This window comes from Molothrus aeneus, chromosome 30, assembly GCF_037042795.1.
Source record: "Molothrus aeneus isolate 106 chromosome 30, BPBGC_Maene_1.0, whole genome shotgun sequence".
NCBI classification, from domain to species: domain Eukaryota; kingdom Metazoa; phylum Chordata; class Aves; order Passeriformes; family Icteridae; genus Molothrus; species Molothrus aeneus.
In genome coordinates, this window is record NC_089675.1 from 1,460,019 (window position 1) to 1,482,235 (window position 22,217).

The 22,217-nt window shown below is 64.3% G+C and overlaps 1 protein-coding gene across 1 annotated transcript; it reads left to right on the forward strand.

The window, feature by feature from the left end:
* The first annotated feature begins 507 nt into the window (after nt 1–507).
* Nucleotides 508–20,774, forward strand: ESYT1 (extended synaptotagmin 1). Its single transcript, XM_066567561.1, is given in 31 exon segments — nt 508–759; nt 1,679–1,720; nt 2,441–2,575; nt 3,235–3,308; nt 3,416–3,488; nt 3,580–3,669; nt 4,876–4,931; nt 5,024–5,147; nt 6,643–6,819; nt 7,457–7,539; nt 7,803–7,851; nt 8,715–8,804; nt 8,903–8,995; nt 9,088–9,159; nt 9,244–9,330; nt 9,887–10,177; nt 10,180–10,239; nt 11,438–11,614; nt 12,723–12,805; nt 13,250–13,298; nt 13,747–13,836; nt 14,492–14,587; nt 15,186–15,257; nt 15,348–15,434; nt 16,398–16,535; nt 17,113–17,276; nt 18,127–18,219; nt 18,879–19,010; nt 19,645–19,750; nt 20,268–20,317; nt 20,662–20,774. Coding segments are annotated over 31 exon segments (3,219 nt in total). The 3' UTR covers nt 20,696–20,774.
* The last annotated feature ends 1,443 nt before the right edge of the window (nt 20,775–22,217 follow it).

A 22,217-nucleotide genomic window follows, 5' to 3' on the forward strand; every position in this document is an offset into this window, starting at 1 on the left:
CGGGCCCGGCTGTGCGGGGAGCGGGAGGGGGGCGACACCGGGACCGGGAAACCGCGATGGGGGTACTGGAACGGCGACACCGGGATGGGGAAGCCAGGACCGGGATGGGGACACCGGGACTGGGACCGGGAAACCGGAACGGCGACACCGGGATGGGGAAACCGGGCCCGAGATGGGGACACGCGGGGCCGTGACATGGCCGCGCCCCTCGCAGAGACCACGCCCACGTAGTAAATAAAGGCGTGGTCAAAATATGTGCGCGCGGGGGGCGTGGCCAGCAGTTGGCGGACGGTCAATGATTGACGCGTGAGGGCGCGGCCAGGGCGCGGCGCTCAATAGGCGTGGCCAGGAGCTGGCTGGCATCCAATGGGCGGTGCGTGCGTTGTGTGGGGGCGTGTCCCGAGCCGCTCCGCTCAGCCAATCAGCGCCGCGTGCGTGCGCGGGGCGCGGCCGGGGCGGCGCCGCGGCGGGAGCGGAACGGGAGCGCGGAGCGGAGCGGGAGCGGAGATGGAGCGGCGGGGCGGGCTCGGGCTGGCGGCGCTGGGCGCCCTGGGCCGGCGGCTGCTCTGGGCGCTGCCCGCTTACGCCGCGGGGCTGCTGGGGCTCGGGGCGGGCGCCGTGGTGCTCGCCCTGGCGCTCTACGCGGGCTGGCGGCGGCGGCGGCGCGCCCGGGAGCGCGGGATGCGCGCGGCCGAGCGCCTGCACCGCGAAGAAGAAGCGGCGGTGCGCGCCGCCGCCCGCGGGGAGCTGCCGGCCTGGGTAAGGTGCTCCCAAGCCGTTATCGGTGCTGCGGCGCCGTTATCGCCCCGGGGGAAGCCCCGGCGGGATCCCCGCACCGGGCACCGCCTTCCTCTTCTTCCCCCCCACCCTCTCTCGGTGGGAGTTTGGGAAGCGCAGCGGCTCCCGATGGGATCCCCGGGATTCCCGAGGCTCTCCCGGTTCTGCCGCGCTGCGGGCACCGCTTGAGTTCCCCGCACTTCCCGGGCGGGGCCCGGTTCTCTGCTCCGCTCTGGGTCACGCTTGGCGCACCTGGGGACCCTCCCCAGCCCCGCGCACCCCCGGGACCCCCGACAGCCGCACCGGGACCCCCGACAGCCGCCCCGGGCCCCACCGGAGCTGTCCCGGCACGGGGGGACCCCGCGGCACCGCACGGTCCCCGCTGGGAACCCCGGGCTGTGCCGCGCATCCCGCACCGCTCCCGGTCCCTTCTCTCTGCACCGCTCGGGACCCCCAGAGCCCCTCGGGCATCTCCCGGTCCCCCCGGTGCTGCTCCCCAGCCGCTCCTTGGCTTTCCCGGTGGGGCGGGACCGCACCGAGCCCTGCTCGGAGCTCGCGGCCGTGCGGGACCCCCCGGGATCACCGGGACCCCCCCCCCATCCGCCATCCCCCGGTGGCCGCCCCAGGGCGGGGTCCCCGCGCTCCGCTCCCCGGGACAGCCGCGGTACCGCCCGGGCCTTCCGGCAGTGCCGTGACTCACCGGGCCCGGGGGGGCCGTTTCCTGCCCTCCCCGCGGGCTGGGAGGGGTCCGCACCCCCCACACCGGGACCCCCCTTTTGGGGAGGTGTTGGGGGCTGAGCGGGAGCTTGGGGAAACTGAGGCACGGGGCCAGGAGGGGCCCGGTGTCCCCGGTGGTCCCCGCCGGGCTCAGGGCCCCCCCTCCCTGTCCGTCCCCCCCCAGGTCAGCTTCCCGGATGTGGAGCGGGCGGAATGGCTCAACAAGGTGAGGCGTCCGTGTGTCCCTGTGTCCGTGTGTCCCTATGTCCCTATGTCCGTGTGTCCGTGTGTCCCTGTGTCCGTGTGTCCCGCCCGCGCCTCCTCCCGCCGCTCCCGCGTCCCTCCCTCCATCCCTCCCGCATCCCCCTGTCCCTCCTGCGTCCCTCCCTCCTTCCATCCCTCCTCTGTCCCTCCCTCCCTCTTTCCATCCCTCCCTCCTCCTCCTCCTCCTTCCCTCTTCTGTCCCTCCCTCTCGCATCCTTCCCTCCCTCCTGGCCTCTTTCCTTCACTCCCTCTGTCCCTCTGTCCCTCTGTCCCTCCGTCCCTCCGTCCCTCCCTTCCGGCCTCTTTCCTCTCCCTCCCTCCCTGTGTCCATCTGTCCATCCCTGCCTCTGTCCATCCCTCCATCCCCAGTGTCCATCCTTCCACTTCCAGTGTCCATCTCCTTTCCCAAAGTCCATCCCCCGTGCCTGTGTCCATCTGTCCATCCCCATGTCCGTGTGTCCATGTGTCCATGCTGGTGTCCGTGTGTCCATCCCAGTGTCCCTGCCCATCTGTCCGTGTGTCCAGCAGCTCCTGGCCCAGGCCTGGCCTCCCTGGGGCAGTTCCTGGAGATGTTCCTGCAGGACTCCATGGCCCTGTCCACGTGTCTGTGTGTCCATCCCCGTGTCCGTGTGTCCATCCCGGTGTCCCTGTCCGTCTGTCCATCTGTCCGTGTGTCCGGCAGGTCCTGGCCCAGGCCTGGCCCTTCCTGGGCCGCTATCTCGAGAAGCTCCTGCAGGACTCCGTGGCCCCGGCCATCCGCGCCTCCAGCGCTCACCTGCAGAGCTTCACCTTCACCAGGGTGGACCTGGGACAGAAGGTGACACTGGGGGGGCCCCTGGTGCCATTGACCCCCCCCCAGGGACCCCCCAAAATCACCTCAAAACCCCTCCCACACCCCCCTAGGACCCACATAAGTCCCCCCTAAATCCACCCAGACCCCGCCAGGAACCCCTAAATCCCCTATAACCCCTCTCAGGATGCCCCAAACCCCCCAGACCCCCCCAGGAGCCCCTAAACACCCCCAGCCCCCCCCAGGACCCCCTAAATCTCCCCTAAACTCCTCCCAGGACCCCCGAACCCCCCCTAAAGCCCCCCCATGACCCCCTAAATTGTCCCAGACCCCCCCAGGACCCCCTAAATCCCCCCCAAACCTCTTCCAGGACCCCCTAAACCCCCCAGAACCCCCCTAAAACCCCTATAACCCCTCCCAAGACCCCATAAATCCCCCCAGACCCCCCCTAAATCCCCCTAAACCCCTCCCAGGACCCCCTAAACCCCCCCAGGACGCCCTAACCTCTCCCTAAAGCCGTCCCAGAACCCCCCTAAATCCCCCCTAAAGACCCCTAGGAACCCCTAAACCCCCCCAGACCCCCTCTAAACCCCGCCCCCAGGACCCCCTAAATCCCCTGACCCCTCCCCCACAAAATACCGAGACCCCCCCCCCCAAAAAAAATCCCAAATTCCCCCCCCCCACAGCCCCTCCGTGTCCTGGGGGTCCAAGCCCACCCTGGAACCCACAAGAAGCAAATCCTGCTGGACCTCAACATCAGGTGAGACACCTGAGGGGGGGTCGCCGAGCTGGGGAGGGGTCCGGGGGGGGTGGGGGGGGGGTCGTGGGGTCGTGGTGACGCCCCCACCCCAATTTGTGCCCCCCCAGCTACGTGGGCGACGTCCAGATCGACGTGGAGGTGAAGAAATTCTTCTGCAAGGCGGGGGTGAAGGGGATGCAGGTGAGGTTTTGGGGAGAAGGGGGGGGGATTTTTGGGGTGGGGGTGGTGTTGAGGGGGGGGTCCCGGCTCATTGTGGACCCCCCCCCCCCAGCTCCATGGGGTGCTCAGGATCATCCTGGAGCCGCTGCTGGGGGATGCGCCCATCGTGGGGGCGCTCAGCCTGTTCTTCATCCGCCGCCCGGTGAGACCCCAACGGGGACCCCCCCACGGGAAAAGGGAACGGGAACATGGAAAAAAGGGAATGGGAACCCCCCACCAAGGGAAAAAGGGAATGGGAACCCCCCACCCTGAAATAAAGGGAATGGGAACATGGAGAAAAGGGAATGGGAACCAACCCCCATGGAATAAAGGGAATGGGAACATGGAAAAAAGGGAATGGGAACCAACCCCCATGGAATAAAGGGAATGGGAACATGGGGAAAAGGGAATGGGAACATGGAGAAAAGGGAATGGGAACCCCCCCCACCACGGGAAAAAGGGAATGGGAACCCCCCCATGGAATAAAGGGAATGGGAACATGGAAAAAAGGGAATGGGAACCCCCCACCAAGGGAAAAAAGGGAATGGGAACCCCCCCATGGAATAAAGGGAATGGGAACATGGAAAAAAGGGAATGGGAACCAACCCCCATGGGAAAAAGGGAATGGGAACCCCCCACCAAGGGAAAAAGGGAATGGGAACATGGGGAAAAGGGAATGGGAACCCCCCCACCACGGGAATAAAGGGAATGGGAACCCCCTCTCCCACAGGGAAAAGGGAATAGGAACATGGAAAAAAGGGAATGGGAACCCCCCACCAAGGGAAAAAGGGAATGGGAACCCCCCCCATGGAATAAAGGGAATGGGAACATGGAGAAAAGGGAATGGGAACCAACCCCCATGGGAAAAAGGGAACGGGACCCCCTCTCCCACAGGAAAAAGGGAATGCGAACCCCCCCACAGGAATGAAGGGAACAGGAACCCCCTCTCCCACAGGAAAAAGGGAATGGGAGCCCCCCCCATGGAATAAAGGGAATGGGAACCCCCCCCAATAAAAAAAGGGAACGGGACCCCCTCTCCCACAGGAAAAAGGGAATGGGAACCCCCCTCCCCACGGGAATAAAGGGAATGGGAACCCCCCCAGGACACAGCGGGAGTGTCCCCCACCCCAAAAAAAGGACCCCAGACCCCTCCAGGACACCCCGGGGGTGGATGCCCCCCCCAAAAAAAGGAACAGAACCCCCCCCAACAAAAAGGACCCCAGACCCCCCCCAGCACACACTGGGGATTCCCCCACCCCTAAAGGACACCCGGGGGTCTTTCCCTCCCCCAAAAAGGACCCCAGACCCCCCCCCCCCAATAAAGGCCACCAGGAGTGCCCCTCCCTCTGTTACCCCCCCCCCATTGCAGACGCTGGACATCAACTGGACAGGAATGACCAACCTGCTGGACATCCCGGGGCTCAGGTGAGCCCCCCCCGCTTTTTGGGGACCCTCTGGGGACCCCCCCCGACCGCGTGCCCCCCCCCGACCGTGTTTGTGTCCCCCCCCCGCCCCAGCTCCATGTCGGACTCGATGATCATGGACAGCATCGCCTCCTACCTGGTGCTGCCCAACCGGCTCCTGGTGCCGCTGCTGCCCGACCTGCCCGAGGCTGCGCGGCTGCGCTGGCCCCTGCCCAGGGTGAGGGGCTGGGGGGGTTCGGGGGGGTCGTGACACCCCCGTTTTACCTTTAGGACCCCCCCCGTTTTACCTTTAGGACCCCCCCCGTTTTACCTTTAGGACCCCCCCATTTTCATTTCCTCACCCTCTCCATTTTCTCCTTCTGACACCCCCAAGGCTGCGCTGGCCCCTGCCCAGGGTGAGGGGATGGGGAGGGGGCCGGGGGGGTCGTGACACCCCCGTTTTACCTTTAGGACCCCCCCCGTTTTACCTTTAGGACCCCCCCCGTTTTACCTTTATGACCCCCCCATTTTCATTTTCTGACCCTCTCCATTTTTTCCCTTCTGAATGCTCAATTTTACCTTTCTGACCCCTCCGTTTTCTCTTTCTGATCCCCTCAATTTTCCCTTTCTCATCTCTGCCATTTTGCCCTTTGGACACCCCCATTTCCCCCTTCTGACTCCCCCAAATTTCACCCTTTTAACCCCCCCCCATTTTCCCTTTCTGACCCTCTCCATTTTCTCCTTCTGACACCCCCATTTTACCTTTATGACCCCCTCATTTTACCCTCTGACCCTCTCCCATTATCACTTTCTGACCCCCCCCTCATTTTGTCCTTTGACCCCCCCCCATTTTCCCTCCTTTTCCCCTTTCCCCCTTTCCCGTTTTCCCCCTCCTTTTCCCCTTTTTTTCTTCTCCTTTTCCCCTTTTTTTTCTTCCCCTTTTCCCCTTCCCCCTCCATTCTTTCCACCCCTTTCCCTCCTTTTGTCCCCATTGTCCCCAGGGCATGGTGCGGGTGTCGCTGGTGACCCTGTTGTCCCCATGGTGACCCTGCTGTCCCCTCACTGTCCCCACGGTGACCCTGCTGTCCCTGCTGTCCCCATGGTGACCCTGCTGTCCCCTCATTGTCCCCATGGTGACCCTGCTGTCCCCTCACTGTCCCCATGGTGTCCCTGTTGTCCCCATGGTGTCCCTGCTGTCCCTGCTGTCCCCATGGTGTCCCTGTTGTCCCCTCACTGTCCCCATTGTCCCCAGGGCGTGGTGCGGGTGTCGCTGGTGGCTGTGTGTCCCCATGGTGACCCTGCTGTCCCCTCACTGTCCCCATGGTGACCCTGCTGTCCCTGCTGTCCCCACGGTGACCCTGCTGTCCCCTCTCTGTCCCCAGGGCGTGGTGCAGGTGTCCCTGCTGTCCCTGCTGTCCCCATGGTGACCCTGCTGTCCCCTCATTGTCCCCATGGTGTCCCTGCTGTCCCCTCTCTGTCCCCATTGTCCCCAGGGCGTGGTGCGGGTGTCGCTGGTGACCCTGTTGTCCCCATGGTGACCCTGCTGTCCCCATGGTGACCCTGCTGTCCCCTCTCTGTCCCCATTGTCCCCAGGGCGTGGTGCGGGTGTCCCTGGTGACCCTGCTGTCCCCTCATTGTCCCCATGGTGTCCCTGTTGTCCCCATGGTGTCCCTGGTGACCCTGCTGTCCCCATGGTGACCCTGCTGTCCCCTCACTGTCCCCATTGTCCCCAGGGCGTGGTGCGGGTGTCGCTGGTGGCCGCGCGGGCGCTGCGCTCCAAGGATCGGTTCCTGGGCGGGCTCGTCCAGGGCCGCTCGGACCCGTACGCGCTGCTCAGGGTGGGGACACAGGCGGCCACCAGCAGGGTCATCGGGGACAGCCTGGACCCCGTGTGGGACGAGATGTACGAGGTGAGGGGGACAGACGGACACAGGGATGGATAGGGGGACAGACGGACAGAGGGATGGACAGACAGAGGGACACAGGGAGGAACACAGGCGGCCACCAGCAGGGATGGATGGACAGAGGGATGAACATCGGGGATGGACGGTGGAGATGGAGGGATGGACACCAGGGACGGACAAGAAGGGATGGACAGAGGGATGGATGGACACTGGGGACGGACAGAGGGACAGACAGAGGGATGGGGGGATGGACAGAGGGACAGAGGAATGGACAGAGGGACGGACAATGGGGATGGAGGGACGGACACCAGGGATGGATGGCAGGGATGGACAGAGGGATGGATGGATGGATGGATGGATGGATGGATGGATGGATGGATGGATGGATGGATGGATGGATGGACACTGGGGACGGACAGAGGGACAGACAGAAGGATGGAGGGATGGACAGAGGAATGGACGGAGGGACGGACAAAGGGATGGAGGGACAGACACCAGGGACGGACAAAGGAATGGATGGCAGGGATGGACAGAGGGACAGAGGGACGGACACGGGGCCCCGCCCTGGTCCCCAGGGAGATTTTGGGGACACGGGGATGCCCCGGGGGGCACACGGGACCCCCCATCCCCGCTGTCCCCCCAGTTCATGGTGCACGAGGTGCCCGGGCAGGAGCTGGAGGTGGAGCTCTTCGACAAGGACCCCGACAAGGACGATCTGCTGGGCAGGTGAGGGGGGCACCCCCAAATTTGGGGAGGGGTCTCCACCCTCTCCCCCCAAATTCCAAAAAATCCCCAGGATTAGGATTAGGATCCCCAAAATCCTAAATCCCCAAATCCCCAAATCCCCAAATCCCCAAATTCCCAAATCTCCAAACCCCCAAACCCCCAAATTCCCAAATCCCCAAATTCCTAAATCCCCAAATCCCCGAAAATCCCCAAATCCCAGAATCCCAAAAATCCCCAAATATTCCCAAATTTCCTCCCCCTAGGATGAAGCTGGACCTCGGGGAGGTGCTCAGAGCTCGGGTGATGGACGAGGTGAGTTCTGGGGGATTTGGGAATTTGGGGTTTGGGGATTTCAGGATTTGGGGATCTGAGGATTTGGGGATTTGGGAATTTTGAGTTTTGGGGGTTCGGGAATTTGGGGATCTGAGGATTTGGGAATTTGGTGATTTGGGGTTTGGGGATGTGAGGATTTGGGGATTTGGGGATTTGGGGTTTGGGGGGGTCGCGCTGATGCCCCCTCCCCATTTTTCCCCTTTTCCCCCTTTTTCCCCTTTCCCCCCATTTTCCCAATTTTTCCCCTTTTCCCCCTTTTCCCATTTTCCCCTTTTTCCCCTTTTTCCCCTTTTCCCCATTTTTCCCCATTTTTCCCCATTTTTCCCCATTTTTCCCCATTTTTCCCCCTTTTTCCCCTTTTTCCCCTTTTCCCCCTTTTCCCCCTTTTTCCTCTTTTTCCCATTTTCCCCATTTTCCCTTTTTCCCCTTTTTCCCCTTTTCCCCATTTTCCCCATTTTTCCCCTTTTCCCCCTTTTCCCCATTTTCCCTTTTTCCCCTTTTTCCCCTTTTTCCCCATTTTCCCCATTTTCCCCATTTTCCCCCTTTTCCCCCTTTTTCCCTTTTCCCCCTTTCCCCCCATTTTTCCCCCTTTTTCCCCTTTTTCCCCTTTCCCCCTTTTCCCCCTTTTCCCCCTTTTCCCCCTTTTCCCCCTTTTTCCCCTTTTCCCCATTTTCCCCATTTTTCCCATTTTCCCCATTTTTCCCTTTTTCCCTTTTTCCCCTTTTCCCCCTTTTTCCCCTTTTTCCCCTTTTCCCCATTTTCCCCATTTTCCCCATTTTCCCCATTTTTCCCTTTTTCCCCATTTTTCCCATTTTCCCCATTTTTCCCCTTTTTCCCCCAAGTGGTTCCCGCTGCAGGAGGGCGGGCAGGGCCGGCTCCACCTGCGCCTGGAGTGGCTCTCGCTGCTCTCCGATGCCTCCAAGCTGGACCAGGTCAGTCCCGGGACAATTTTGGGGTTCAGCTGTGTTGGAAGGGGGCGGGGGGGGTCCTGCCTTATCAGACCCCTCCCAAAATTTTTGGCCTCCGCCAGGTTTTGGAAAAGAACCAAAAAATCGTGGCCAAGCCTGACCCGCCCTCCTCCGCCATCCTCGTGGTGTATCTGGACAGGGCTGAGGGGCTGCCCGTGAGTCTGGGGGGGGCTGGGGGGGTTGAGGGGGGTCCCGGGGGGGGTCAGAAGTGGGGGACCCCCCCCTTGACCCCCCGTTTTTGGTGCAGGTAAGGAAAGCAGGCAAGGAGCCCAACCCCGTGGTTCAGGTGTCGGTGCAGGACGTCACCAGGGAGAGCAAGGTGGGAGGGAGGGGTCTGGGGGTGTTTTGGGGGGTTTTTGGGGGGTTTTGGGGGTCTGACCTGAGCCCCCCCACCCTCCCTAAGGTGGTCTGCAACACCTCAGCCCCCGTGTGGGAGGACGCCTTCCGCTTCTTCCTGCACGACCCCCGCAACCAGGACGTGGATTTCCAGGTGGGACCCCAAAACCCGGCTCTGTGTGCCCCCAAATCCCCTCAAAACCCGGCTCTGTGTCCCCCCAAAATCCCGGCTCTGTGTGCCCCCAAATCCCCCCAAAACCCGGCTCTGTGTGCCCCCAAATCCCCCCAAAACCCGGCTCTGTTTCCCCCAAATGCCCCCATATTCCCCCCTTTTTTCCCCATATCTTCCCCTCCCTTTTTTCCCCTTTTCCCCCCATTTCCCCCCCTCTTCCCCCCTTTTTTCTCTCATTTTCCCCTTTTTTTCTCCACCTTTTTTCCCCATTTTCACCCCTATTTTCCCCCTTTCCCCCCCTATTTCCCCCCTTCTTTTTCCCCTCCTCTTCCCCCCCTTTTTCCTCCCCTTCCCCCCAATTTTTAATCCCATTTCCCCCCTTTTTCCCCCCTTTTATCACCCCTCCTTTCCCCCATTTTCCCCCACCTTTTTTCTCCCTTTTCCCCCCATTCCCCCCTCACTCCTCCCATACTCCCCCATATTCCCCCCCTCAAAATCCCCCCAAATCTGCCCCCAAACGTCCCCGCTGTCCCCTCAGGTGAAGGACGACCCCCGCCAGTCCCCCCTGGGCTCTCTGTCGCTGCCTCTGTCGCGACTCCTGGAGTCGCCGTCGCTGTCGCTGGCCGAGCCCTTCCCGCTGCAGCGCTCGGGGCCGGGGGCGCTCCTGCACCTCCAGCTGGAGCTCCGGGTGAGGAGGGGGCTCCGGGGGTGGGGGTCCCGGGGGGGTTTTTGGGGTCCCTCTGACCCCCCCCCCCATCTCCAGGTGCTGTTCCCGGAGCCCCCCGAGCCCGGCGCGGCCACCCCGGGACAGGCGGAGCCCCCCAAAGGTGACACCGAGGGACCCCCCGGAGACCGAGCCGGGCCGGGCCCGACCCCCGCTCCGGCACCGAGGTGGGGAGGGGGCCTGGGGGGTCTTGGGGGGGTCTTAGGGGGTCCTGGGGGGGTCTTGGGGGGTCCTGGGGGGTCCTGGGAGGGTTATAGGGGGGGGTCTTGGGGGGTTATGGGGGTCCTGGGGGGTCCTGAGGGGCTTATGGGGGGGGTCTTGGGGGGGTCTTGGGGGTCCTGGGGGGGTTATGGGGGTCTTGGGGGGGTCCTGAGGGGGTTATGGGGGTCCTGGGGGGTTATGGGGGTCCTGGGAGGTCTTGGGGGGGGTTCTGGGGGGTCCTAGGAAGACCTGAGGGGGTCCTGGGGGGGTTCTGGCGGTCAGGATGGGGGTCAGGGATTTTGGGATGGGGTCCTGGAGGGTCCTGGGAGGGTCTTGGGTGGTCGTGAGGAGGTTCTGGGGAGTCTTGGGGGGTCCTGGGGGGTTTCTGGGGGGTCGGGGGGTTCTGGGGAGTCTTGAGGGGTCCTGAGGGGGTCCTGGGGGGGGGTTCTGGGGGGTTATAGGGGTCCTGGGGGATAGTGGGGGGTCCTGGGGGTGAGGGTGGGGGCCCTGGGAGGGTCTTGGGGGGTCCTGAGGGGGTCTTGGGGGGGTTCTGGGGGGGGGTCCTGGGTGTCAAGATGGGGGCAGGGATTTTGAGGAGGGGTCTTGGGGAGTCCTGGGGGGTCCTGAGGGTCAGGATGGGGATCCTGGGGGGTTCTAGGGGTGAGGGGGGGGGTCCTGGGGGGGACTTGGGCGGTCTTGGGGTGGTTCTGGGGGGTCCTGGGGGTGTCTCGGGGGGTCCTGGGGGTGAGGGTGGGGGTCCTGGAGGGTCAGGGATTTTTGGGGGGGGGGGCCTGGGGAGCTCTTGCGGAGCTCTTGAGGGGGTTCCCGGTGCTCCCGGGGCTGTCCTTGGGTCTGTCCCGTCCCTCGGTCCCCCCGCGCAGCTCCCGGTGTCCCAGTGGTCCCGGGGGGGGTTCAGGGCTGTCCGGGGCTGTCCGGGGGAGGGGGTGTCCGTGGGTCTGTCCGGTCCGTCGGTCAGTTCCCGCTGTGTTCCCGGTTCCAGCGGGTGCTGCGGGTGCAGCTCCTGGAGGCCGCGGATCTCATGGCCAAGGACCAGCGGCTCGGGGGGTCCCGGTGGTCCCGGAGGGGGGTTCGGGGTGTCCGTGGGTCTGTCCGGTCCGTCGGTCCCTCACCTCCCGGTGTTCCCGGTGTGTTCCCGGTGCCCAGCGGGTGCTGCGGGTGCAGCTCCTGGAGGCCGCGGATCTCGTGGCCAAGGACCAGCGGCTCGGGGGCCTCGTGCGGGGCCGCTCCGACCCCTACGCCGAGACCCGCGCGGGCGGGAGCCGCTTCCGGAGCCGCGTGGTGCGAGAGGAGCTGAACCCGCGCTGGAACGAGAGCTACGAGGTAAACTGAGGCACGGGGAAACTGAGGGGAAACTGAGGCACGGGGAACTGAGGGAAACTGAGGCACGGGGAAACTGAGGGGAAACTGAGGGGAAACTGAGGCACGGGAAACTGAGGCACGGGAAACTGAGGGGAAACTGAGGGAAACTGAGGCACGGGGAAACTGAGGGGAAACTGAGGCACGGGAAACTGAGGGGAAACTGAGGGAAACTGAGGGGAAACTGAGGCACGGGGAAACTGAGGGGAAACTGAGGGAAACTGAGGGGAAACTGAGGCACGGGAAACTGAGGGGAAACTGAGGGAAACTGAGGGGAAACTGAGGCACCGGAAACTGAGGGGAAACTGAGGCATGGGGAAACTGAGGCACGGGAAACTGAGGGGAAACTGAGGGAAACTGAGGGGAAACTGAGGCACCAGAAACTGAGGGGAAACTGAGGCACCAGAAACTGCTTCTGGAATGGGAAACTGAGGCACGGCACCGGGGGGAAACTGAGGCACGGCACCAGGGAAACTGAGGGGAAACTGAGGCACAGGGAAACTGAGGCACCAGAAACTGAGGGGAAACTGAGGCACAGGAGAGGGGAAACTGAGGCATGGCAGGGGGGGAAACTGAGGCACGGGGAAACTGAGGCATGGGAGAGGGGGAAACTGAGGCACAAGAAGAGAAACTGAGGCACGGCACAGGGAAACGGGGGGAAAAGGGAAACTGAGGCACAGGGGTGGTTCTGGAAGGGAAACTGAGGCACGGGGAAACTGAGGGACAGAGGAAAGTGAGGGACAGGGGGAACTGAGGCACGGGAGAAGGAGAAACCAAGGCACAGGAAACTGAGGCACGGGCGAGGGGGAAACTGGGGGAAACTGAGGGAAAAGGGAAACTGAGGCACGGGGGTGGTTCTGGAACGGGAAACTGAGGCACAGGGAAACTGAGGCACGGGGAAACTGAGGCATGGGAGAGGGGGAAACTGAGGCACAAGAAGGGAAACTGAGGCACGGGCGAGGGGGAAACTGGGGGAAACTGAGGGAAAAGGGAAACTGAGGCACGGGGAAACTGAGGCACAAGAGGAACATGGAGCAATGATGATCAAGGATTTGGATTTTGCCGCCCCCAGGTGATCGTGGACGATGTCCCGGGGCAGGACGTGGAGTTCGACCTCTTCGACAAAGACATCGACAAGGACGATTTCCTGGGCAGGTGGGGAACTGGGGGGGACTGGGGGGTCCGGAGGGGATTTGGGGGAATTTTGGGGGATCTAGAGTGGATTTTGGGGGAATTCCTGGGGGTCTGGAAGGGATTTGGGGGGGATTTATGGGGGTCTGGAGGGGATTTAGGGGGTCTGGAGGGATTTGGAAGGTCCAGAGGGGATTTGGGGGAATTTATGGGGGTCAGGAGGGGTTTTGGGGGGGATTTGGGGGGTCAGGAGGGGATTTGGGGGGATCTAGAGTGGATTTTGGGGGATTTCTGGGGGTTCTGGAGGGGATTTGGGGGAATTTTGGGGGGTTTTGGGGGATTTTCTGGGGTTTGGGAGTTTTGGGGATTTTTGGGGGGGGGTTTGGGGTTTTTTGGGGGTTTTCGGGGGGGGTTTTCGGGGGGGTTTTGGGGGTTTTTGGGGGGGTCTCACCCCGTGCCCCCCCCCAGGTGCAAGGTGCCCCTCAGGAGGGTCCTGAGCAGCCGCGTCGTGGATGAGGTGGGGAAGGGGCTGGGGGGGGGGGCTCTGAGGGGGTCTCACCTTTTTGGGGAGTGGGGTCTCACCTGGAGGGGGCTTATCAAGGTGGGGGGGGTCTGAATGATTGAGGGGGGTCTCACAAAGTGGGGAGGGGTCTCAAGAGGGGGAGTCTCATGGGTTTGGGGGGGTCACAATGATCGGGGGGGTGTCACAAAGTGAGGAGGGGTCTCACGGATATAGGGGGGGGTCTCAGGAATTGAGAGGGGGTCTCAGGAAGTGAGGAGGAGTCTCACGGATGGGGGGGGCTCTCTCAGCGATATGGGGGGGTCTCACAAAGTGAGGAGGGGTCTCACAGAGTGAGTGGGGGTCTCTCGGACTGAGTGGGGGTCTCAGGGACTGAGGGGGGGTCTCAGGGACTGAGGGGGGGTCTCACAAGGTGAGTGGGGGTCTCATTCCCCCCCCCCCGCAGTGGCTGCCCCTCCAGGACGTTCGCTCGGGGCGGCTCCACGTGCGCCTGGAGAGCCTCGAGCCACGGCCCAGCCCCGAGCTGCTGGACAGGGTGCGGACCCCAGACCCAAACCGGGGACCCCAGACCCATCCTAGAGGCCCCACATCCATCCCTAAAAACCCCAAACCCACTGCAGGGACCCCAGACCCGTCCTACAGACCCCCAGACCCACCGACCTCAAATCCCCTCCCCATGGACCCCAGACCCATCCCAGGCACCCCAAACCCACCGACCCCAGACCCCTCTCTACAAACCCCAGACCCCTCCCGGGGGTCTCCCCGACCGCTGTGCGACCCCCGACCCACCCAAACCCCCTCCCCATGGACCCCAAACCCCCTTCCACAGACCCCAAACCCACCCTATCCCATTTCCCCCCTTTCCTCTCCCCAATCCCCGCCCTCCTGGGGACCCCGGCCCACCCCGGTGCGACCCCCGCCCACCCCGATACGAGCCCCGCCCACCCCGATATGAGCCCCGCCCACCCCGGTGCGACCCCCGCCCACCCGACACGAGCCCCGCCCACCCCGACACGAGCCCCGCCCACCCCGGTGCGAGCCCCGCCCACCCCGGTGCGAGCCCCGCCCACCCCGACACGAGCCCCGCCCACCCCGGTGCGAGCCCCGCCCACCACGACACGAGCCCCGCCCACCCCGGTACGGCCCCGCCCACCCCGGTGCGACCCCCGCCCACCCTTTTTTCCCCCCAGGTCCTGCACACCAACGCCCTCCTGCAGCCCCAGCACGGCCCGGAGCTCTCGGCCGCGCTGCTCCGCGTGTACCTGGACAGAGCCGCGGATCTGCCGGTGAGGGAGACACCAAAACCGGGTCAAAATGGCCCAAAATGGCACCAGAATGGCTCCAAATGGCCCCAAATGGAGCCAAAATGGCCCAAAATGGCCCCAGAATGGCTCCAAATGGCCCTAAAATGGCACCAGAATGGACCCAAATGGCCCCAAAATGGCCCCAGATGACCCGCAAATGGCTCCAAAATGGCCCCAAAATTGATCCAAATGGAGCCAAAATGGCCCCCAAATGACCCCAAAATGGCCCGAAATGACCCCAGATGTCCCCAAAATGGCCCGAAATGTCCCTGAATCTCGGCAAAATCTCTCCAAAATGTCCCCAGATGACCCAAAATGTCCCCAAATGTCCCCAAAACATCCCCAAAACTACTCCAAATGTCCCTGAATGTCCCCCAATGTCCCCAAATTGTCCCCAAATTGTCCCCAACTGTCCCCCAAATGTCCCCAAAACATCCCCAAAACTACTCCAAATGTCCCTGAATGTCCCCAGATGTCCCCAAAATGTCCCCAAATTGTCCCCAAATTGTCCCCAAATGACCCCAACATATCCCCAGATGTCCCCAAATGTCCACAAAATGTCCCCAAATGTCCCCCCCAGCTCCTGAAGGGCTCCCAGCCCCCCTCAGCCTTTGCCAGCCTGGCCGTGGGCGACGCCTCCTTCAGAACCAAGGTGGGCTTTGGGGGCTTTGGGGGGTTCGGGGGGCTTTGGGGGGGGGATCCCAGGGTCTCTCAGCTCCTCAATTTCCCCCCCCTTCCCCAGAGCTGCCCCCCCTGCACGGAGCCCGTGTGGGATGAAGGCTTCTCCTTCCTCATCAGGCGCCCGCACCTGGAGACCCTGGAGCTGCAGGTGGGGGGGGGGGGGGGGGGCGTGAACTGGGGGGGGGGGGTGTGAATTGGGGGGCGTCTCATTGACAGGGGAGTGGGTGTGAATTGGGGGTGGGGGGGTCTCACGGATTGGGGAGGGTCCCATGGATTGGGGGGGTCTCATTGACAGGGGAGGGGTCTCATTGAGGGGGGGTCTCATGGGTTGGGGGGGGGGTCTCACAAATTGGGGGAGGGGTCTCATGGGTTGGGGGGGGTCTCATTGAGGGGAGGGGTCTCATAGAGAGGGGGGATCTCATGGCTGGGGTTCTCACGAATTGGGGGGGGTCTCATTGATTGGGGAGGGGTCTCATCACTGGGGTTCTCATAAAATGAGGGGGGGTCTCACCAGGGGATCTCATAGAGAGAGAGGGGGGGGATCTCCCGGTTTAGGGGGGGTGTCTCTGTGCTGGGTTTCTCACAAAATGAGGGGGGAGATCTCACAGAGGATTGGGGAGGGGTCTCTGATCGGTTGTCCGGAATTGGGGCGGGGTCTCTGATCGGTTCTCCAGAATTGGGGCGGGGTCTCTGCCCGGTTCTCCCAGATTGGGGTGGGGTCTCTGATTGGTTCTCTCAAATTGGGCCAGGGTCTCTGCCCGGTTCTCTCAAATTGGGGAGGGGTCTCTGCCCGGTTCTCTCAAATTGGGGCGGGGTCTCTGCCCGTTTCTCCCGGATTGGGCCGGGGTCTCTGCCCGGTTCCCTCAGACCGGGCCGGGGTCTCTGCCCGGTTCTCTCAGTCCGGGCCGGGGTCTCTGCCTGTTTCTCCCGGATTGGGCCGGGGTCTCTGCCTGTTTCTCCCGGATTGGGCCAGGGTCTCTGCCCGGTTCCCTCAGACCGGGCCGGGGTCTCTGCCCGGTTCCCTCAGACCGGGCCCGGTCTCTGCCCGGTTCCCTCAGACCGGGCCCGGTCTCTGCCCGGTTCCCTCAGACCGGGCCCGGTCTCTCCGCAGGTCCGGGCCGAGGCGGGGCCGGCCCTGGGCTCTCTGACGCTGCCCCTGGCGCGGCTGCTGCCCCGGCCCGGGCTCGGCACCGACGGGTGGGAGCCCCTGGCCGGGGGGGGGCGGATCCTGCTCAGGGCACAGCTCGGGGTGAGTGGGGGTCCCCAAGAATGGGGAGGGGTCCCTGGGGTGGGGCGGGGTCCCCTGGAATGAGTGGGGGTCCCTCGGGGGGTCCCAGGGGTGGGTGGGGGTCCCCCAGGGGCTGGGGGGGCGAGGGGAGACCCCCTGACCCCAGCACTCCCCCCCATAATGAGTCGGGGTCCCCAGGGTGGGTGGGGGTCCCTCGGGGTCACCCAGGGGTTGGGGGGTGATGGGAACACCCCCCCGAATGAGTGGGGGTCCCCCCGGGGTAGGTGGGGGTCCCTCGGGTGGGTGGGGGGTCCCTAGAATGAGTGGGGGTCCCATGGGGTGGGTGAGGGTCCCCAGGGGTGGGTGGGGGCTGGGGGGGCGAGGAGAGACCCCTCCCCGACCTCAAACTGTCCCCCAGAATGAGTGGGGGTCCCCCAGGATGAGTGGGGGTCCCTCGGGATCCCCTGAGGCGAGTGAGGGTCCCAGGGGCTGAATGAGGGTCCCCAGGGGTGGGTGGGGGTCCCTGGAATGAGTGGGGGTCCCCAGGGGTGGGTGGGGGTCCCTCGGGGGGTCCCTCTGACCCCCGCCCCCCCCGCAGGTCCTGGTGCCGCTGGAGGTTGAGGAGGGGGCGGCCCGGAGAGGCCCCGAGGGGGGGGACCCGGAGCGGCCCCAGGAGGAGGAGGAGGAGGAGGAGCCGAGGGGGGAGGAAGATGAGCAGCGAGGGGCGGGGGGGCTGCGCCAGCGCCTGGTGCCGGCGGACAGGTGGGAACGGGGGGGGCTGCACCCCCAAATTCCCAAATTCCAACACCCCCAGACCCCAAATTCCCAAATTCCAACACCCCCAGACCCCAAATTCCCAAATTTCAAACCCCCCAAAATTCCCAAATTCCAACCCTCCCAGACCCCAAATTCCCAAATTTCAAACCCCCCAAAATTCCCAAATTCCAACCCCCCCAGACCCCAAATTCCCAAATTCCAACACCCCCAGACCCCAAATTCCCGAATTTCAAACCCCCCCAAATTCCCAAATTCCAACACCCCCAGACCCCAAATTCCCAAATTCCAACACCCCCAGACCCCAAATTCCCGAATTTCAAACCCCCCCAAATTCCCAAATTCCAACACCCCCAGACCCCAAATTCCTGAATTTCAACCCCCCCAAAATTCCCAAATTCCAACACCCCCAGACCCCAAATTCCCAAATTCCAACACCCCCAGACCCCAAATTTCCGAATTTCGGGGGGGGGGGAATTGTGTCAGTGCCCACCCCCGGCAGACAGGTGGGGACGGGGGGGGCTGCACCCCAAAATTCCCAAATTCCAACACCCCCAGACCCCAAATTCCCAAATTTCAAACGCCCCAAAATTCCCAATTTTTTGACCCCCCCAGACCCCAAATTCCCAAATTCCCAACACCCCCAGAGGTGCAGGGGGGGTTTTGGGGTGCTGGGTGGGGAGGGGGCTGCAACCCCAATTTCCCGAATTTCCAACCCCCTCAGACCCCAAATTCCCGAATTCCCGCCCCCCCTCAGAGATGCAGGGATGGATTTCGGGGGGCTCGGGGTGCTCGGGGGGGTCTCGCACCCCAAATTCCCGAATTCCCGCCCCCCCAGGCGCCCCCAGCCCACGCAGGGGCCCCGGGTGCTGCTCTCGCTCCGGTTCCAGCGCGAGCAGCGCCGCCTCGTGGCCATCGTGCACAGCTGCAGGTGAGGCCGAGACCCCCCCAGATCCCCCCAAAATCACCCCGGGACCCCCAGACCCCCCCAAACCCTCCCCAGGACCCCCAGACCCTGAACCCCCAAACTCTGAACCCCCAAACCTCCCCAGAACCCCCTGAGGACCCCCAGGAACCCCAAACCCTGACCCCAAACCCTCCCCAGAACCCCCAAACATCCCCAGAACCTCCCAAACCCTGAATCCCCAAACCTTCCCCAGGACCCCCAAACTCTGAACCCCCAAACATCCCCAGAACCCCCTGAGGACCCCCAGGAACCCCAAACCCTGACCCCAAAACCCTCCCAAAAACCCCCTGAGGACCCCCCAGACCTTCCCCAGGAACCCCAAACCCTGAACCCCCAAACCCTGAATCCCTGAACCCCCAAACCTTCCCCAGGACCCCCAAACCTCCCAAACTCTGAACCCCCAAAAACCCCCTGAGGACCCCCCAAACCTTCCCCAGAAATCCCAAACCCTGAACCCCCAAACCTCCCCAACCCCCCCAAACCTTCCCCAGACCCCCCAAACATCCCCAGGACCCCCAAACCCTGACCCCTAAACCCTCCCCAGACCCCCCAAACATCCCCAGGACCCCCCCCAGCCCCCCCCAAGTTTGGGGTCCCCCCCGAGCACCCCCAAACCTCCCCAGGGACCTGCGGGCGGCCTCCAAGGACCTGCCCGACCCCTACGTGTCCCTGGTGCTGCTCCCCGAGCGCAGCCGCGCCACCAAGCGCAAAACGGGGGTGCAGAAACGGACCCTGAACCCCGAGTTCAATGAGAGGTGAGGGGGGGCCCTGGGGAGGGGTTTCGGGGGGTCCCACACTGAACTGGGGGGGCTGGGAGAGGTTGAGGAGGAGTTGGAGCTCTGGGAGCTTCGGGTTTGGGGGGTCCTGAGGGGGTCCTGGGGAGGATTTGGGGTGTCCAGGGGAGGATTTGGGGGGCTCTGGGGAGGATTTAGGGGGTTTGGGGGTCCTGGGGGGGTCCTGGGGAGGGTTTGGGGGGTCCCGAGGGGTTTTTAGGGAGGGTCCTGGGGAAGGTCCCGGGGGTCCCCAGAAGGATTCTGGGGAGCGTTTGGGGGTCCTGGGGGTTTCTGGGGGATTTTGGGGAAGGATTTGGGGGTCCCGGGGGTCCTGGGGAAGGTTCCGGGGGTCCCCAGAGGGATTTTGGGGAGGGGTTTGGGGGTCCCGGGGGTTTCCAGGGGATTTTGGGGAGGGATTTGGGGGTCCCGGGGGTCCTGGGGAAGGTCCCGGGGGTCCCCGGAGGGATTTTGGGGAGGGGTTTGGGGGTCCCGAGGGGGTTTTGGGGAGGGTCCCAGGGGTTTCCAGGGGATTTTGGGGAGGGGTTTGGGGGTCCCCAGAGGGATTTCGGGGAAGGTTTGGGGGTCCCGGGGGTCCCAGCCCCTCTCGGTGCCCCAGGTTCGAGTGGGAGCTGCCCCCGGAGGAGGCCCCGCGGCGCCGCCTCGAGGCCACCGTGAAATCCTCGGTGAATTTCGTGACCCGGGAGAAGGAGACGCTGGGCAAGGTCCGGGGGTCCCGGGGGTCCTGGGGAGAGTTTGGGGATCCCCAGGAGGTTTTGGGGGGTCTGGGGGTCCCAGGGGGTCCTGGGGATGCTCGGGGGGTCCTGGGGAGGGTCTGGGGATCCCCAAGGGGTTTTGGGGAGGGTTTGGGGGGTCTGGGGGTCCTCAGGGAGTCATGGGCAGCGCTTGGGGGCTTTGGGTTTGGGGGGCCTGGGGGTGCCGAGTGGGGTTTTTGGGGAGGTCTGGGGGTCCCCAAGGGGTTTTGGGGATGCTGGGAGGAATTTGGGGAGGGTTTGGGGGTCTGGCGGAGCTGGGGGGTCCTGGGGAGGGATTGGGGGTTCAGGGTTTGGGGGGGTCTGGCAGTTTCCAGGGGATCCTGGGGAGGGATTGGGGGTCCCCAGGAGGTTTTGGGGGCTCTGGGGGTCCCCAGTGGGTTTTGGGGAGCGTTTGGGGGGCTCTGGGGGTGCCGCTGGAGCCCCCCCAGACCCTTTTTTCCACACCCCCCCCCCCCCCCCCCCACAGCTGCAGCTGGAGCTGGCCCAGGTGGATCTGAGCGAGGGGGACCCGCGCTGGTGAGGGGGGCTGGGGGTCCTGGGGGGTCCTGGGGAGGGTTTGGGGGGTCTAGGGGTCCCTAAAGGGGTCCTGGGGAGGGTTTGGGGGGTCTGGGGGTCATCAGAGGGTCCTGGGGAGGGACTGGGGGGTCCTGAGGGGCTCCTGAAAAGGTTTGGGGGGGTCTGGGGGCTCCTGAAGAGGTCCCGGGGAAGGTTTGGGGGGTCCTGGGGGGTTCTAGGAAGGTTCTGGGGGATCCTCAGGGGGGTTTGGGGGGGTCTGTGATGTGGGGGGGGTCTGTGATGTGGGGGGGGTCTCTGATGTGGGGAGGGGTCTCTGATGTGTCCCCCCCTCATTCCCCATACAGGTACGAGCTGCAGGACGAGCGGAGCCTCCCCTGAATTTGGGGACCCCCCCCCACAAATCCCCACGGGGGGGGCTCGGGACCCCCCCCCCACCAAAGAGGTGCTGGGACCCCCCCCCCCAGCGCCCCCCCCCCCCCAGGACTGTTCCTGAGCTGGTGCCTTGCGACCCCCCCCAAAAAGAGACCCCGAGAGACCCCCGGGGTTCTGTGCCCCCCCCCCCACACCGGGGGCGCTTCTTGGAGCCGCTGCTGCCACCGCCGGGGCTGTCCCCAAGGTGCCACCAAGATGCCACCCCCGGGTGTCCCCAGGATGTCCCCGAACGTCCCCGGGTTATCACCAGGATGTCCCCAAGATGTCACCGCCGGGATGTCCCCGAATGTCACTGGGATGTCCCCAGGATATCACCAGGATGTCACCGCTGGGATGTCCCCAAGGTGTCCCCAAGGTGTCCCCAGGGTGCCACTGCCGGGATATCACCGGGACATGACCGGGATGTCCTTGGATGTCACTGGGATGTCAGCGGGTGCCACCGGGATGTCCCTGGATGTCACCACTGGGATGTCCCTGGATGTCACCGAGATATCACCGGGATGTCCCCGAATGTCACTGGGATGTCACCGCGTTATCACCACTGGGATGTCGTCACTGGGATGTCACCGAGATATCACCAGGACATCCCCGGGTGTCACCGGGATGTCCCCAGACATCGCCGGGATGTCCCCAAGGTGTCCCCGGATGTCACCACCAGGATGTCCCTGGATGTCCCCAAGGTGTCACCGCTGGGATGTCACCGGGTGCCACCAGGATGTCCCTGGAATGTCACCGGGTGTCCCCAGGATGCCCCTGGATGTCCTCAGGATGTCCCCAAGGTGTCACCACTGGGATGTCCCCAGGATGCCACCGAGATGCCACCCCCAGGCCACTGCTGCGATGCCACCACCGTGCCGCCCCCGGGGTGTCCCCGGGCTGTCACCGCGCTGCCGCCACCGCCGTGCAACGCCCTCCCCTTGCCCGCGCTAATAAAGGAGGGAGGACACGGCCTCGCTGTCCCATCTGTCACCCCCGCGGTGGCCCCAGCCTGGGACCCTCCTGGCGTGGCCCCAAAGTGGAGAGGGGGTCCTGGGGGTGTCCCTGGGGGTGTCCCCTGTGGGATTGGCCCCAAAATGGGGGTGGGTGTCCCTGAGGTGTCCCCTCTGTAATGTCCCCATGGGGGTGTCCCCGTGGGTGTGCCCCCTGTGATGTCCCCTCTGCGATGTCCCCCATGGGCGTGTCCCTGTAGGTGTCCCCCAGTTTGATGTCCCCCATGGGGGTGTCCCTGTGTTTGTCCCCTCTGCGATGTCCCCATGGGGGTGTCCCCTCTGCCTGGGGTGTCCCCGTGGGGGTGTCCCCATGGGGATGTCCCCTCTGCGATGTCCCCTCTGTGATGTCCCTGAGGTGTCCCCATGGGTGTCCCCTTTGCAGTGTCCCCATGGGTGTCCCCTGCGTTGTCCCCTCTGTGATGTCTCCCATGGGGGTGTCCCTGTAGGTGTCCCCCAGTTTGATGTCCCCCATGGGGGTG